Source organism: Sapajus apella, unplaced genomic scaffold (assembly GCF_009761245.1).
Source record: "Sapajus apella isolate SASKATOON/1434 unplaced genomic scaffold, GSC_monkey_1.0 scaffold130, whole genome shotgun sequence".
In the NCBI taxonomy this organism is placed as follows: Eukaryota; Metazoa; Chordata; class Mammalia; order Primates; family Cebidae; genus Sapajus; species Sapajus apella.
Window position 1 is genome coordinate 3,263,442 of NW_022437070.1, and position 18,891 is coordinate 3,282,332.

Here is an 18,891-nt window from a genome sequence, read left to right on the forward strand (position 1 = left end):
ATGTTACCCAGGCTGGAGTGCAATGGCGCGATCTCGGCTCACTGCAACCTCCGTCTCCTGGGTTCAGGCAATTCTCCTGCCTCAGCCTTCGAGTAGCTGGGATTACAGGCATGCGCCACCATGCCCAGCTAATTTTTTGTAGACGGGGTTTCACCATGTTGACCAGGATGGTCTCGATCTCTTGACCTCGTGATCCACCCGCCTCGGCCTCCCAAAGTGCTGGGATTACAGGCTTGAGCCACCGCGCCCGGCCCTCATTTAGTTTTTGTAATTTGCCAGGTCCACTTCCTGTGGAGTGGACATTCCAAAGGTCAAGGGAATATTTGAAAGAGAATTTAAAAATATCTCAAATAGGAAGATTAAAATGAATGATTCATGGACCTTAAATTGAGTAATTAATATGGAAGAGATAAAGAAGTCACTAAGCAGAAATGAAAAGAATATTGGCTGGTAGCGGTAATAGTAGACATTTCTGTAGCATATGGCCCTAAACCATTGAGGGACAAGAGTAAAGGGAGAAAATTGAGTCAATACAGTGGAGCAATCTGACGTTGTAGTGAAAGATGGGCAGTTTCGTATTTGTGATTCAAAAGGTGTAGTGCTTTATGGAGATTTTAAGGTCTGGGGTGTCCCCCTAAGAGTGAGCTGATGAAGAGCAGCTTCAGGATATGAGACTTGGGTTAGCCATATGAATTGATGGCTGATAACACAGTCTCTGATGTGTGCAAGCCTGAGGTTGTATCCTAACTGCTAACCTTAGCCATATTTCTTAATTTCTATGACTGTCTTGTTCTTCATAAGAAAAAAATGGTACTGCTAATAGTGTTTTCTCATAGGAGCCCTGTGAGAGTTAAATGAATGATAATCCATGTGACATGTTAGTACAATGCCTAACACCATGGTGGTGCTTCATGAAAACTCATAAGTGCTTCATTAAAGTCTGTTATTTTTATATTCTCATCAGCTAACCATACAAGTGGATGTTATAGACAACATGAGACAAGACAATACAATTTCTTATATTAGAGTATAAATATCAGGTATGAATCTTCAGTGAATGGGGGTGGGGGTGGTGTGCAGTAGGTGGGTAGGACAGAGCTCCAAGAAGTGAGGTAAATGGCATGAGTTTCAGAGTAACTGGGAGGACGTACACTCCCTCTTTGATGCTGAGATCCCTAGGATGGGAGAGCATCAGCATTCTTAGCTTCTGAGGACTGAGGAGGAGAGAAGTCCTCAGTAGGAAGTGTAGGTCTCCATTAACACAGGGATATATAAGGAATATTTGGTGAAGGATATTGTAACTGCATTATTTTATTATTATTTGGAGACAGGTTCTCACTTAAGTCACCCAGGCTGCATTGTAGTGGTGTGATCATGGCTCACTGCAGCCTTGACTTCCCAGGCTCAGGTGATTCTCCAAACCTCAGCCTCTCCTGAGTGCTGGGACTATAGGCATGCACCAGGACACCTGCCTAATTTTTTGCATATTTTTAGTAGAAATAGGGTGTCACCATGTTGCCCAGGCTGGTCTTGAACTCCTGGGCTGACCCACCTTGGTCTCCCAAAGTGCTGGGATTATAGGCATGAGCCATCATACCCAGCCTATTTTATTGTTACAAAAGACAAGTTTCAAGGGCACAGTTGAAGATTTTGGGAAAAAGTTTTCGGGCATGGGAAATTTGGGACAAGTGAGAAGAAGAGTAGAATAAGTGGGACAGAAGTCTGGAAAAGCTAGTATCTGCACATTGAAGGGCCTTTTCAAACATGGGTATGTGGTACAGCTTGTGAGATTCAGGTAAGGGGAGATGACTTAAATCAATTTGGGTGAAGGTTATTTTGATATATTAGGTTTGTTGATACTGTTGATTCACTTACTGAAATAATTTATTAAATATAAATTTAATATGTACTGTATATAAACACTATGCTAAGCCTTGGAGTTACATTTGCAAATTGTAAACACCTTGTCCCTGCCTTCATGGATCATGGCCTAGTGACAGAGATGACCGTTATGCAAATAAGAAAGTGTGATGATAGAAGTCCATGGAGCTTTGAGAATATATAGTTAGGAGTGGAGTGGGGTGCTAATCTAGTTTAGCATTATCTGTTTGACATTTGAGCAAGCTTTATACTAAAGAGACCTATATTAAACAGGAAGGGGGAGTGTTTATTAAAAGGAAGCATGCATTACAGGTTGAAAGACAGTACAGTACCTTAAATATTAATGTTAAATTCAGGTAGCAGTTTAGCAAGTTATTTTTCTGAATTTCACATTGGGCTAATCATGAAAACATTTGAGGTTTCAGTGAAATTTTTAGGCTCAAACTTAGAGGCATGTACAGCAGTGTTTTGCATGTGTTTTCATGGCATTCAGGACCCTATATCCTATTCACGAACTGCAGTTCAGGAATGCCTGGTCTATTTAAAGAGCCTTTAGTGGCAAGAGGCATTTGACTTCTCCTTGCCTTTGCTGCTCCTGGGTAAGGACAGATCACCCTTAGCACTTCTTTTTTGGATTAAAATTCTTGCCCAGTTACCTTAAGAACAGGCCCTTTCCTGCTCAGAGGAGACAGCCCAAGAGACCCTGTTTATATGGCAGTAATAACAGTGAATATGTCCTAAAAGATTCTGCCATGCAGCTGGATATGGACAGAAACAGAACTGTTATTTGAAGACTGAGTGGTCAGAATAAAGGTTGCTTTGGCTCTCAGTTAATCTTTCAGGATTCTGAGACCTACTAATAGTAGCAGTACAGCCTAAGCACTCCTAATCCAAAAATCTGAAATTGTCCAAAATTTGAAGGTTTTGGAGCCATGGCATGATGCCACAAGTGGAAAATTATATACCTGACCTCCTGTGACTGGTCACAGTCAAAACACAATCAAAACTTTGTTTCATACACAAAAATTTATTTAAAATATTGCTTAAAATTACCTTTAGGCTATATGTTTAAGGTGTATATGAAACATAAATGAATTTGTGTTTAGACTTGGATTTCATCTTCAAGGCATCTCATCATGTAAGTGCAAATATTTTAAAATCTGAAATCCAAATGCTTCCAGTCCTAAGTATTTTTGTTATGGGATACTCAACCTGTAATTACTAGCCTTTGTTGTTTCATCAGTAAACTTTGCTAGTGGCTTTTCATAGATCTTCATAATTATTCATTCAACCCAATGAGTTAGGTATTATTAGGCCTAATAAATAGAAATGGAACAAAGTCACCATTAAAAGACAGATTGGGTCAGGTGTGGTGGTTCATGCCTGTAATTCCAGCACTGTGGGAGTCTCAGACGGGAGGATCACTTGAACACAGGAGTGTGAGACCAGCCTAAGCAATATAATGAGGGTCTATTTCTACAAAAAATTTAAAAATTAGCCAGGCATGGTGGTGCAGATGTGTCGTCACAGCTACTCAGAAGACCAGGTGGGAGGATCACTTGAGCCCAGAAGGTAGAGGCTGCAGTGAGCCATGATTGTGCCACTGCACTCCAGCCTGGGCAACAGAGTGAGGCCGTGTCTCAAAAAAAAAAAGACAGGTTGTCAGATTAGATATATTTTAAAATCCAGATATATGCTCTTTATAGGTGAGAAGACCAAGTCTTTTTATTGTCTACATCCAGTGCTCTTCACCTATTCATACTGCTTTTCATTGAGGTCCACATTTCATTTTCTATCTCATGCATTAGCAAAGTACAGCCTGTGGCTGTTTTTGTAAATAAAGATCTATTGTAATATAGCCACACCTATTTGTTTATACATTTTCTGTGACTAATTTATTGCTATAGCAGCAGAGTTGAGTAGTGTGGTAGAGACTGTGTGGCTGGCAAAGTGTAAAATATTTACTGTCTGGACTTTGACAGAAAAAAAGTAAACACTTGTTTCATTAGTTTCTTGGGAATTTGGAGGGAATTCCTAAGTGAGAATTCTATAATCACTATTGCAAAAATCAGAATAAGCATCTTTTTTTAAGGCAGACAAGATAGTTTATGTCAGTTCTTATCTCATGTTCCTCTTTGGAGTTGTAAAAACAGGTCCAGCATCCAAAACCCAAAGAGTTCACCCAGAAGGCACCTGTACATCTTGACTGGAATCTTTTGGGCACTGACAATCTCAGGACAACTCCCAGGTCACGAGATTTTCCTTTTTCCATCTGTCAGACTTTTCTTTCTCCATGAACTTTGGAAGGAAATGGTGCTCAGCTGAGCAGCAATGTGTGTATTTTTTTAGGAAGGAGTGAACTTCAAAATTGTGACTGTGGACTTCACACAGGAGGAACAGGGCACTTGGAACCCTGCTCAGAGGAGCCTGGATGGAGATATTATCCTGGAGAGCCACAGAGACCTAGTCTCTTGGGGTAAGAATATACTCCTCTTTAATGAAGATCCATGTACTGAAATGATTTCACATTCTCATTGATGAAGAACTGTGTGATTCAGCAGCCACAATGATATTGGCTGCATATAGATTGTGTTTGTGCTCTTTATTCTCCAGTGAAGATTAATTTTAATTTGTAAGGTAGAAACAGTGCAGCTTCTTGGACTTGAGATTTTCAGTCTTCATGTTCCTAAAGACCAAAGGCTGGGACCAGATTCTGCAGTAATTTTCTTTTGTCCTCACCTTTGAACACTCAAATTCCTGTATCTTCTTCATCATCTTTTCAGAACAGATACAATCTCCTAGTTGGAGCAAGGGAAAGAATATAAAAAGAATTTTCCAATACATGTGTTCAAGTGAAAACCAGACACATAGGGATCATTGCAGGTATAGAAGGTTTGTTTGAGAAAAATCCCTATAGAAGATGCCACATTTTTCTTAATTTCATACCTTTTGGTGGACTGTATATATGACCACTTTTTCCATATATACTCTGTATTGCTTGACCTCATAGCCACCCAGGCTACTAGGAGCAACTCTAATCTCTCTCAGTTGGAATCACAGAAATTCATGGGGCTGTATTAGGGAACTGGGATAATAATGCCCCAATCCTTTTCTTTTGTTCACAAAAATAGTTTTCTCATGTCTCACTGACATAGAGTAGGGTATTTAACAAGTTTTACGCCTTCAGAAATTCCTAGATATGTAGACACTAATCTCTTAGTGAACAACTGTATGGCACTAAAGAGTGGAAAAGAACTTCTATTCTTTACATATTGCAAAATTGGATTACAATTCTGTAGGTTCTATGTAGATGATCTTATTTTGGAATATGCAGGTTTTTGACATCCAAAGTCTTGTTTATTCAGACTGAGATTAAACCAATATAACAATAGTTGCATTTTAATGCTCTATTGTGATATTGGGCTGTGGTAGTTTTGTACTTAATGGTTTATCTCACCCTTTTGCTTTTTCAACCTAGGTAATTGGTCAGTATTTGAAAACAAATCCACATGCATTTTTCATACTTTCTTGTTAGCTTTATTCCATTTTTCCAGCTCTAATATTTTTTGGCTAAGATGTCTTTATTTTGCTTTCTTTCAGACTTAGCAACTGCAGTTGGAAAAGAAGATTCAACTTCAAAGCAGAACATTTTTGATGAAGAACCAGCTAATGGAGTGAAGACAGAATGTTTTACAAGGAATGATCCTTGGTTGTCTTCATGTGAAGAAGTTGGTGACTATAAAGATCAGTTGGAGGAGCAGCAGGAAAATCAAGAGATATTTTTGCAGGAAGTGGCTTTCACTCAAAGGAAAGCAATTATTCATGAGAGAGTCTGCAAAAGTGATGAACCTGGGGAGAAGAGTGGTCTGAATTCCAGCCTATTTTCATCCCCATTTATACCCATAATAAACCATTTTCATAAACATGTACCACATGCTAAAAAATGGTATCTTAATTCTGCTGTAAACAGTCATCAGAAGATTGATGACAATGAGACACTACGTGAAAATAATGAATGTGGAAAACCCCCTCAGAGCATTCACCTTATTCAGTTTACAAGAACTCAAACAAAAGATAAATCCTGTGGATTGCATGACAGTATTCAATCTTTTTGCCATGGTACACCCCTACAGATACATGAAAAAATTCATGGAGTAGGAAAAACCTTTGATTTTAAAGAATGTGGGCAAGTTTTGAACCACAACATATCACATAATGAACAGAGAATTCCTGTTGAAGAAAGTCTATATAAATGTAGTAAAACCTCGCAGAGTTCCTCCCCAACTCAAAGCATGAGAAATAATTCTGAAGAGAAACCTTTTGAATGTAATCAATGTGGGAAATCCTTCAGCTGGAGCTCTCATCTTGTTGCACATCAGAGAACGCATACAGGAGAGAAACCTTATGAATGTAGTGAATGTGGAAAATCCTTTAGCCGGAGCTCGCACCTTGTTTCCCATCAGAGAACTCATACTGGAGAGAAGCCTTACAGGTGTAATCAGTGTGGGAAATCCTTTAGCCAGAGTTATGTCCTTGTTGTGCATCAAAGAACTCATACTGGAGAGAAGCCTTATGAGTGCAATCAGTGTGGAAAGTCATTCAGGCAGAGCTATAAACTTATTGCACATCAAAGAACACATACCGGAGAGAAGCCCTATGAATGTAATCAATGTGGGAAATCATTTATCCAGAGCTATAAACTTATTGCACATCAAAGAATTCATACTGGAGAAAAACCTTATGAATGCAATCAGTGTGGGAAATCCTTTAGTCAAAGTTATAAACTTGTTGCTCATCAGAGAACTCACACAGGAGAAAAACCCTTTGAATGTAATCAGTGTGGGAAATCCTTCAGCTGGAGCTCTCAGCTTGTTGCACATCAAAGAACTCACACTGGAGAGAAACCATATGAATGCAGTGAATGTGGAAAATCTTTTAACCGCAGTTCTCACCTTGTTATGCATCAGAGAATTCACACTGGGGAAAAACCATATGAATGTAATCAGTGTGGAAAATCCTTCAGCCAGAGTTATGTTCTTGTTGTACATCAGAGAACTCATACTGGAGAAAAGCCCTATGAATGCAGTCAATGTGGGAAGTCCTTCAGGCAGAGTTCATGTCTTACTCAACATCAGAGAACGCATACTGGAGAGAAACCGTTTGAATGTAATCAGTGTGGAAAAACATTTAGTTTGAGTGCTCGACTTATTGTACATCAAAGAACTCATACTGGAGAGAAACCCTTTACATGTATTCAGTGTGGAAAAGCTTTCATTAATAGCTATAAACTTATTAGGCATCAGGCAACTCATACTGAAGAGAAACTCTATGAATGTAACTAGTTTGGAAATCTCTCAGCTGGAATTTGTTCCTTTTTATTTCATTCTTTTAAAGAATTTATTTTAAGGTAGTACATGTAGTGGGAAGAGCTGCTATAAAAACAATACATGTGGGAAAACTTCCAGTCAGTCCTCTATTATTGTGTATCTGGAATTTGTTCTGGAAAAGAAAGGGGGAAATCTATGAATGACATTTCAACCTAACAATTCCATATGCAACATTAAACTTGGTTCCTATTACATATTCCTATGAAAATAATAAGTATTGGCACTTTTCCTTGCAGAAAGCACTCAGACCTGAATCAGATCGCTTCTCAGCCTTTTGGCTAAGATCAAGTGCAGACCTGAATCAGAGAAAATCATGCCAAAGCCATCTGCTAGTGTGTTAGACCTCTTTTTCCATAAAGAGTAAATGGAATGCTAACACTAGTGGGCTTATTCAGAAGATCGAAAGATTGCTGTAGTTAGAACTTAGGCTGGAAAACCATGTTTTAGTGCATCATTTTACTACATGATGTTCCAATTAGATAGCTCATAATCTGTTCCATACAGCACTTGCTGTTGTTACATGTGAAGATTTTGTAAAATTTAGGAAAGTGTCTATGATATATAGTGAAAAATGTGAGTCAAGAATATAGAAATAATATATATTATGATAAAGTGTGTACAGATTAGAATTGAAAGGGATAATGGATGTATCTATTCAACTTTTCAGTTTATGTTGCGCCTTCCTTTTTGGAATGTATGCTGTTGTGCTATAATAAATGATATAAGTAAAAATTATTCAAAAACAAAAATGAAATACAAAGATTTCCTTCTTTGACTATTTAGGAAAGACTAAGCAACCAGATAGCAAAGATCCCTCAGGATAATGAGATTTATGTTTGGATTAGCATGAGCACGTTACTATTTAAGATGTGGATTCCTAGGGACATTCCTCCTTGAATATAAAACAGATCCCTGGAAATAGGTGTCTAGAAATTTTGGCTAGAAATGGTTTGATATGAAGAATTGGGAATGCATGGGAAGTATAGAGGGCAAGTGGCCTTATTTTCATATATCCAAAGCAATATTAAGGAGCTCTATTTTCACATTTTTGTTTTTCCCCTTATATAGTATTCTCTTTCCTCTGGGATATGTTCCCTGATATGAGAGTCCTCTGAATGGAAGTGTGCTTCCCTGGGTCAGCGCTGACCACCTAAATTACACTTGCAAGAATGCTTTCATGAGGTAAGCTTTTAGTTACTCTTTGATATTTAAGATTTGATTAACATGTCTTGCTGACCTTGCCCCTGAATCATGAATTTGAATCCTGTGGATTACCATGTATTGAAGCCTCTGATCCCAGAAAGGTAATAAGTTGAAAGTTGAACTGAGAGACCAGATAACAGAGGTTGATACTCTGGGGATAGGAAGGAAAACTTAAGGTGACATCTAAGTGTGTAGATCCTCTTATATTTGGATATTTTTCAATCAAACACTGATCAAAAATACAGATTTTGCAGGATGCAAAGCTCAAGTATATGGAGGGCCAATTTTTTATATACACGCATACAACTTTTTATATACATGCGTACACAGGGCCAACTGTGGGACTTGAGTATGCATGGATTTAGGTGTACGTGGGGTTCTGGCACAAATTCCCCAAATATGCTGAGGGATGACTGGATGGTGACTTATGGTGGCCAAAACATAGTTTTAATAATTTAAAATATTAGAGTAATTTCTATCATTTGCTCAATAATTTTCCTTTGCAGAAAAAATTGTAATTAAACAGTGGTCAATGAAAACTAAAACGAAGTTAAAGCATCAACAGGCCAAAAGTTTGTAATTAAACTTTTGAGCCTCAAGTTTGGGGTTAAAAAGGAGGATCGATAACTGGATTTTAATTACATATGACACATGAATATATATATATATATACATAACATTTTATGAGTAAACATTTGTATAAACATTTTTGGCTGTGTAAAATTCACAAAAAACAAACTATACCATAGAAAAATTTATAGAGATTTTATAGGCCAGATTTAACCCTACTGCAGTAAAATTATAAATAAAAGGTGCCAAAATGTTTTTAATACCTGGATGTTAAGGAATGCTCTCCTGAAACCAGTTTTTTAAGAGAGTAAATCAAAACTGAACTTTAACATCACCTTGAAAGTACTGCATCAGACCACTTAATGCCCAAACTTGTGGGATACAGAAAAAGCTGTTCTCAGAATAAAATAGAAAGGTTATAGCTCTGAATGACTTCTTTATCAAAAGAGAAAGAAAAAATAAACATGAGGACCCATGGTGATATTATGGAAACAATAACATAAATGAACACCAAGAGAAACAACAAAAACTAACAAATGGAAATATGTAAAATCTTAACGTGATCAAGAGTTGAATCCTTCTAGGGGGTTTCTATTCAACATTGTTTATTTTTTTCCTGTTTTCCTTCTATGCTCACTTTCCTTTTTGAAGTGTAACCTTTAGCATTCCCTTAACTGCAGTGTATGTGTGGTGACGTCTCAAAACTTCTGTGCCTGAAAGTGTCCTCAGTGGTCATGAACTCTTGAATGGTAACTTGGCTAAGGCAGACAATTTTAGGCTAACAATGATTTTCCTATATTATTTTGAAAATATATTTTCTTCTGGCATTTAATGCCAAAGATAATTTTTTTGGATAATCTTATTTCTTTATAGAGTAATCCAAGCTGCGGATTTTTTTCTGCTCAGTTTCTCAGAGTATGTTTTTAATAGGAGGAATTTGGTATAATTTCTAGGTTATGTAGAATTCCCAGCAGTGACCTCTCAGTTTTCTATTGCTTTTCTTTGTATTCTCTTTGAAACGCTGTTTGACAAGTGTTGTAGCCCCACGTTCTACCTTTCATAACTCTTAATTGCTTTTCTCTTAGTTTCAGTCATCCAGGGGAAAGTCTTCAGAATTACTACTGTTTTCTATCTTTTCTGTTTATTTTTAAATAATATTGTTCATTGTCAGTATTTTATAGTGGTGCTTTTCCACATCTCTCCACCCTAGGCAGCTTTCCCAAGCTTTGGTGGACCAGCTCACAATGACTCTTAAGATTCTGATGCCTCTTGCTGCCTGTATATAAGTAATAAACCCACCTCATGTAACTTGTTGCATGTGAGTGTGTTCTGTCTTAATGAACTCAGATCTAAGTTGGTAATCAGTGCTGTGAACCTGCCTCCCAGTCTTCCCAAGTGAAATTAAGTCCATTTGCAACTTCTATCAACAAACCGGAAAAATACTGATTTTTCGAGATAAAATTCTATGGGCCTAAGATTAATAGGATTTAGCAAGTACATTAAATGAGATATACAGAATAGATGGTATTATGTACAAAATCCATTAAAGTTTTTTAAATATAAAAGATGTATCTAAAAACAACGTCAAAAAGTCTAGATTTGCCTCTCCTAGCTGAAATGTCAAAAATATAAATAAAAGCATATTTAATTTTGTTAAACCTAGACATAAAGTGGAGGATAAAAATCACAAAATAAGGTGGAAACAGTGCAAAATCAGTAACAACTGAGCAGGAGTGTGGGTGAAAATAGATATCCTCAGCAGGTACATTTCTCTGAAGTGAGGTGTACACCCCTTAATTATAGACTGAAATCCTTCACAATAAAGAGAACAAAGTACATTATCTGTCCTAGAGTCATTCTGTCTCCAAGAAAAGGCTGAAAATGACTGGGAGAAAAACATATTTGCATGAAGCAGTCACCTCCATGGCACAGTAACAAATGCTAGACTGCATAGTGAGCAGCACTGTGGCTGACTTCACTGTTGAGTAGGAAGGAGTTAAAAGTAAAATACTTCTACACATCAACTATAAGAACTATAAGAGCCTAGAATACAGCTGTTCAAGGAAGAACTTCTTAGGCAAAGAGAATAGATGAAAATGAGAGAGTACCAGGCTTGTACAAAGACTACTGGCCCTACAATTATTATTTAGAACTATAAGCAAGAAAGATGGGAAAACCTGGGCCAATCCAAGGCCACCAAGAAAAATGTCCTGCAAAGGATTGATGGCTCACATCCAAAACTAGCATATACTGGCCAGGTGCAGTGGCTTACGCCTGTAATTCCATCACTTTGGGAGGCTGAGGTAGGCAGATCACCTGAGGTCAGGAGTTTGAGACCAGCCCGGCCAACATGGCAAAACCCCATCTCTACTAAAAATACAAAAATTAGCCAGGCATGGTGGCACATGCCTGTATTCCAGCTACTTGGAATGCTGAGGCAGGAGAATCACTTGAACCCATAAGGTGGAGGTTGCTGTGAGCCCAGATCGCACCACTGCACTCCAGCTTGGGTGACAGAGCAAGACTCCATCTCAAAGGAAAAAAAAAGGAAAGGAAAGAAAAATAAATAGCATGTAGCTCTCTACAAATTGTAGCAGCCTGGGTTCTTAGCTGGAAAGCACATGAGTCATCTCTAGCCAGTTGATTCAGAAAAGGAGTTTATTAAGAGGACATGTGGCTCCAAGAATTGGCAAGAACCTGTTAAGACCACAGTTGTGGCTATACAGATAGAAGCAAGTGCCAGAATCCTGGTCTGGAGCCCTTAAAAATTTTGCAGTCACGTCTCTGCACTAATTTTTTTTTTTCTGATTCCGAGGCTGAGGCAGGTACCTAGGTCTGGTGGATCCTAGGTTGTGACTGGGCCTTAGCTTTCAGGAAGGTTGGAAGTCAGGGGCACTAGTGCCTGGCATTTTCAAGAGAGCCTTGTGATAGGTGGACTCTACCTTCCATTCACACCGGTTAAGTGGACAATTTGTCATTCATAGAATTGGTACTCAATAACCAGCACTAAAGGAAAAAATAAGCCAGCTTTTGCCTAGCCAATCGATCAACATTTTCTTCACTTTTTAAAATATTTATTTTTAAAGATATGTATATATAACCTCCTACCTAATTTAACACAGCTATCTCACTTACAACTAAAGACACACAGGGGGAATCCAAACCTTCACATTACTGCATCCACTTCCAAGAACAGGATCTCTGAGTGATGTCCATTCCTCTTTTGAAAAATTCCTCATGTAGGAAGATGGTTCAGATGTTGATTATAAGTTTTAAAACTGAAAATAATAAAACCAGGTCAAATTACCAAGCTGATATTCAGAAACTTTGGTTGTTAGTAAATAAAGCTTTCTAAAACTGCTTTTGTAAAACAACAATCAAGTTGGCGATGTAGGAAGTTATTGCTGTTTAGGATAATTCAATCTGTATTTGGATTTATTTGGGGTCTATCTATAACAATGATTATGTTTGATCAACCTTGCAGTAAAAATGGTGTTGTTATATTTAAAAAATGCTGCTTTAGGCATTTGCCAAGTGGATCTTCATGTTGGAACAGCAAAGTTAGATTTTCTGTTTTATTGGCCGTTTGGTAATGTTTTGCAATCCACTGGGGATGACATTTCAATGGAAATATGTCACTGACTGATAAATCTTTCTGTATTATTTTATATCACCCATCCAGATTCCTTTATGTCTTCTGTGTTCTGTTGAATTTTTATTCTGAAGTCAAGACAATTTTGATGATCACTTCCTGTTTTCCTCAAGGACAATTCCTGGAATTTTCTATTAGGTCAAGTTCTTGAAACTTGGAATTTTTTTTCTTTTTTTTTTTTTTAGATATTGTTCCTCTTGCTTGCCCAAGTTCTATTAGTCTATTCCCTGACAGTGTTTACTTAGGTCTGGATTGTTGGTATCTATGCACTTGCATCACTGAAGATCTATTAGGTTGGTGATTTTGTAACCATGATATCTTTCTCTTATTCTATATTTGGTTTGTTCACATTTTTCTCCATCACATCACTTGCCTTCTGAGAGGACAAAAGCCACTCTATGCCTACAGGACACTTTGTGGCAGTCTGAAACTTTCTAGACGTGGCAGTTTATGGATTTTCTGTACTTTTGAAAAACTTCAAGGACATGTCATTAACCTGAATTGGTAGTTTATTTAAAAATAACGATTATGTGTAGATGTGATAATAGGTAGAATGTGCTGAAGATTTAGTAGTTGGAAATAGGCTAAAAAAGAACAAAACCTATGGCAAAGCCAGAGTTCTTTTTTCTAAAGAAACCTCAAAGCCATTTATCATTTTCTCTATTATTACTATTCTCTATTAATTATATGGGGAGTCCCTTATTGATAGCAGGTATATGTTGCACTGGGTAGAGGGAGTTGGGGCATCTTTTCATAATCCGGTGCTTTAATGCAATGTTGCTGGTAGTGTTGATCATTTAGACTTGCATATAATACAGCCAGTTCCAAGATGTAGCCTCGATTTGGGGCATCTTTTCATAATCTGGTGCTTTAATGCAATGTTGCTGGTAGTGTTGATCATTTAGACTTGCATATAATACAGCCAGTTCCAAGATGTAGCCTCGATTTGGAGCATCTTTTTATAATCCAGTGCTTTAATTTGATATTGCTGGTAGTGTTGATCATCTAGACCTGTATCTAATACAGCCAGTTACAAGATGTATCCTTGAGAAATTGAATGTGCAGTCACCACAGCATCACTGTGTGGTGTAGCCTCTACCTGTGCGTGAATATTCAGTATCCAATTATCTCTCCTATGTCAAATGGGAAGATGCAATGATTACTGCGTTTTGAACATTTGAACGTTGTCCTCAGTTATCAATGGTACAGTTCAGTTGTATTTTTTTTATAAAAAGAAAACTAAAGTTTATGTCTCTAAATAAAATTATAGGGGTTAAATAAAATAAACTAATTAAAATTAAGTTGTAGGGTTTTGTGATTATTTGTGTAACATTCAAACTGGTTAACAAACATTGAATTAGGAAAAATTTTAAGAATATTGAGCTGAGATTAAAACTAGAGTTAAATCAGATGTAGCATTACTTCATAGTCTTAAAGGCTGAGCAGCTTCTTGGGTTGCACCATTATCCTGTGGATCCATCAGTACATAGTAACAATGTGGATTAGGGATTTTGGTGAGTAGCTTACCTAAGGCAGAAGAATTAAAATGGGCTTGTAACATATTGTAGCTAATAGATGAAAACACCTTCAGAGTCATAATAATAGAAGATCTGTGTATAATGGTATGTGCCAGATGGTCTTTGAAGTACTTTACAGATACTAATAATCATAAAATCCTCACAACAACCCTATAAAGTAATAACTATAATCTCCACTTTAAAATGGAAGAGACTGAGGCAAAGAGAGGTTCACAATTAAAAACTAGAGGGAACTGTGGTTTGAATCCATTAAATGGGGTGGTTCTGGAGGCCATGCTCAAAACCACTACAGGGTACCAAACTGCCGCAGATTAGATAAGATTCACAGCCCTTTCCCACGGACTTCATAGGATCCACATGGACCATGGCACATCCCACATACTGCTGATGTTGGGCCCTTATCTCTTTGATTATAAAAGACTTTCTCTTGTGTCTAGAAGTCTTAGAAGCCAGAGGACACTTCTCCAAGGGAGTAGCCTCCTTTGAACCCAAGAAAAAAAACTTTAAGAACTCTATATCCTCACATTTCAAGTGCAGAGGCCAAAGCAACTCCATCTTGGATGCTAATGTGCCATATTGACTTCTGATTCACTCGTGTTCGGGAAGACCTCTAAGATGTCCAGTTTATCTATTGTTTCTTGTATAAGGGCATGTAGTTACTATAAATCCTGCCCTTAGGTTAAAACAATCTGGAAGTTACTACGCTTCACTTATCCTACATATTCCTTCTTAAGCACATATACCCTTTCCCTGTGGTATATAAGTCCTTGGTCTGGAGGGTAATGGCATTGGATCCACCATCTTGTTTCACTGCCGCTGGAGACACACACATAGCTTCTGATCACAAAGTCCTGTTAAATTTCTTTTTTCTCAGAAACCAGATGTGTCACTTCTTTCTTTAGCCTTTCATCTTCCTCAGATTTTGGAGGTAGCCCCTCCTGGGGTTAGCCCCTAACACACAGGTGTCACCTAAACTCTCTGTGCTCCTCCCCCACCTCTCTCACTTTATACCACATTCCTTAAAGCCCCATCTGTGCCTCCCAGCTACTCTGCAACCATTCAGTTTTCTGCAAGAGTCACCCTTCAGCACTCAGGAGACCCCTAAAAACTTACAGAGCTCACCTGATTATTACCCAGTGACCTCCATCTACACAGCAGTGGCTCCCACATATTCCCCAGAGGGACTGAACCCATCTTCTTTTACACTTAGACACTCCCAGGGCTTCACAGTCACTCCCTACTATCATCATTTAGCTCTATGTCCTTGAAAATCTGGGCAACATGATGCACTTACCTGCTCATTTCTCCACATTCCTGGTCAGGGTCCACACCCAGCCCCTCCTGTGTTCCAGCCTCAGACACAGGCTTGTCCTTCTACTTTGTACTGTCACACACTTGCTGGTAGAAGAGGCCTGTCTAATGGCCAACATCAGCAGGACCCTCCTGCCTGCTAACATGGCTGCAGGTGCCCATGCCAGTGCAAATCTCCAGCCTGTCAGCGTTCCTGTGGGCGACACTACTGGCGATATCACTAGCTTGACCCTCCTTCCTGGCAGTGGCACTTGGTGTGAAACCCCATTTTCAGATCTCTGATTTATACATATGACCATTTTCCCTGCCCTCAGTTTCTTTCATTCACAGGCCTTCTCATTGTTTCTGCCTCCAATTCAGACATTTACTCATCCTTTTCCCCTATGTCTGCCCCGTCTCCATGGTAATGAATCGTATGACCTTTTGTATATTCATAATTGTATACAGTTTTAAATCACAATTTGAAACTTTTAATTACATTACAATTAATAACATTTTAATTAACCCCCTAAGAAAAGCCCTGTAAGCATTAGTCACTTCCTCATTCTATCTCCAAGCCCCAACCCCAACCACAGCCACAACCGTGGCACCAGGTAACAGCTACATAGACAGCTCTATGCTATCTCCATATATTTATGTAGTCTGGATAGTTCCTATAAACAGAATAGCACAACATGTGAGCCTGGGCAAATTTAGCCTATCAAACTGGGAAAAATTTAAGAACATGCTTAGGTCTACATTGGATATGCTGAAATTGAAAATGTAAGTTCACTGGAGGATAAAGTGGTAACATCCCTAAAAACTAAAGAATCCTAGGCAAGCATTGCAAATAATTTGATTATCAAGTAATGTAGACAACTGTCAATGATATATGACCTGCGAGGAAAGAAACAGTTACCAAATATTATGCCATTTGGGGAAATGGGATTTTTAAGAATATACATTGACTCATGTAAATCGAGGATCAAGTATGAGTTTAATTTTTTCTTACGTGTCTTTATATGAAATATGCACCATGTTTGAAATAAACATTTGAAGGGCTTTTACACTAAAACACCCATAATGCTTGATATCCCTGGTGATGTGATGATGGAATGGTCTGAGAATATGGGCAGTTTTGCTACATTGTGACTATAAATGAGATTTGGAATACACATTCAATATGGCATTACTTAAGTGAAAACAAACACACAAATGCTCTAAGTCTATTTGTAACCATACACAAATATGTAGAAACTGATCTGAGACAACAATGGCAAAATTGTTAATGATGCTCATTCTGAAAGAGAAATGGAATGAACAAGGAAGAGGAGGTTGGTGTAGAAATGGGGGCTTGCATTTTAACTATTTTGTCAAAACCTAAGAAAACATTATCTTAAGCATATGTATCATTTTCATCAGGAAAAAAAAATAAAGTCCTAGCAATATGCAGACATTATTAAAGAAACTAGCCGTGAAATAAAGTGTAAAACTGAAAAAGGGACAGACCGATTTTTTGTTAAAACAATGCTTCTCAACCTAGGTGCAATGAGGGCAAGTCTATGAATTTGATCGCATATTAAAAGAAGAACAGATATAAAATTACTGGAGAAAATTATCCTCAACTCATGTAACAGATAGTAGCTAATTTTTCAAAGAGAGTGTGGTCAGAAAACAAGGAGAAAGAATGAACAACTGAAAAATAAGCGAACAGCCAGGCCTTGGTGGTGTGCGACTGTGATCCCAGGTACTCAGGAGGTCGATTCCAGAATTATTGGTTTAACCTAGATATTAAAGGCTGTAACAAGCGCTGACTGAGCCACCACACTTCAAACTGAGTGAGACAGAGACCCTGTATCTAAAATGACTTTTTAAAATAAAAACTTTGAAAAATGAGTGAAATATTTTCAAAGGCTATAAACAAAAATGACAAAAACATGTCAACTAGGACCACATTGATTGTTAGCAATGAGATTAATGCAAATATCCTTTTCGTATTTATAGCTGACCAAGAACAGACATTTCTTACTATCAATCCAGTGATCGTCAATAGTGTGAGAAGATCGACCTTTTTTCCACTATGGGCTGGGTGGCAAAAACAAAAGCAAAATGGGTTTTCCTTTGCTCTCACATCACAGCAGTCGACACAGAATTGTGTCAACTTCGGTGACCACCTGTGTGGTGATTTCTCTCCATCGAGCAAGCACACAAGCAATTCTGCTGTGGACAGTAGCTGAGTGTTCATAAAATGAAAGGGAAGACTATCCACCTGGACATAGCATGAGATTCCACAGGTCCAGGGCCCAGTCCCACAGGATTGGCCTCCACTGTAATGACAGTGGGAAGTCCCCGGTTGTTTTACCCATGCTTCTGACTGGCTGGCTATCAATCAGTTTTCCACCATCTTTTTTAAAAATTTCACTAGTCTGCATAAAGCAGCTGACAGGACTCAGCGGAATTCTCATATTTACTAGTTTGTTATGAAGGAAATAGCAGGGCATTCAGGTGAAGAGATGCATAGGACCAGGTTTTAGGGGAAGGGTGCACCACTTTCCCAAGTGTTACATCCAGAAGGTCTGTCTGTAAACCCAGTCCTTTTAGGGTTTGATGGAGGCTTCATTTGATAGGCCTAATGGATGAACCCATAGGCTATTGGTGATCAATTCAACCTTCTGTCTCTCTGCCCTCCCCAGAAACTGGGCATGGGGCTGAAAATCCCACCCCTCTAGTGTTGGCATAATCTCTCCTGTGAGGAGCCCCAGCTTCATCCTGAAGGCACCCAGGGGCTACCAGCCACCAGTCAACCCATTAGCATATACCCCCAAAACCCACATCACTTTGAAGATTGCTAAAATTTTAGGCCGTGTTGCCTAGGATGGTCTCGAACTACCGGGCTCATGAGACAACCTGGGCAAGACCACTTGGCTCCCTAGCTTCAGTCCCCTTTTAAGGGTGAATGGTGTATGTGTGTGTGTATACATATATAGAAAATTCCTCAAAAAAAAACATATTGAGAAACTGTTAACTACAGTTGCCACAGAGAAGGGGTCCAAAGGATGGATGAGTAGAAATGGTTTCATTGGAATTTTTCAGTAATGTCTAATATTTTATATCACAGTCTTATGTTATTTACAATTACTACCAATAACCTCATAAAGTTTTAACATCAATGGGGAGACAAGGCCTCTTGCCCAATGTTGGTAGGAAGATTGAGAGTGACAGTTACTTGCAAGACTCTGAGACATGGCATTTACCAGGACAGACTCTGGAGCCAGGATACCCCTGTTTAAATTTCGGCTCAACCACTTCCTAAAATATTTCCAATCTTTGTCACTTGTTTTCCTCATCTTTTTTTTTTTTTTTTTTTTTT

General features: G+C 38.3%; 1 protein-coding gene across 4 annotated transcripts in view; it reads left to right on the forward strand.

The window, feature by feature from the left end:
- The window catches only part of ZNF180 (zinc finger protein 180), a 21,517-nt gene extending 13,500 nt beyond the window's left edge, over positions 1 to 8,017 (forward strand). For 3 of the 4 annotated variants that reach the window (XM_032262724.1, XM_032262722.1, XM_032262725.1), the window contains exons 4-5: positions 4,231 to 4,357; positions 5,482 to 8,017. In XM_032262724.1, coding sequence (XP_032118615.1) covers positions 4,231 to 4,357; positions 5,482 to 7,223 — 1,869 coding nt within the window. In that variant the 3' untranslated portion in view covers positions 7,224 to 8,017. The remainder of the gene's footprint in view (positions 1 to 4,230; positions 4,358 to 5,481) is intronic. The other variant, XM_032262723.1, reaches the window with a different exon arrangement.
- Positions 8,018 to 18,891: the final 10,874 nt, after the last annotated feature.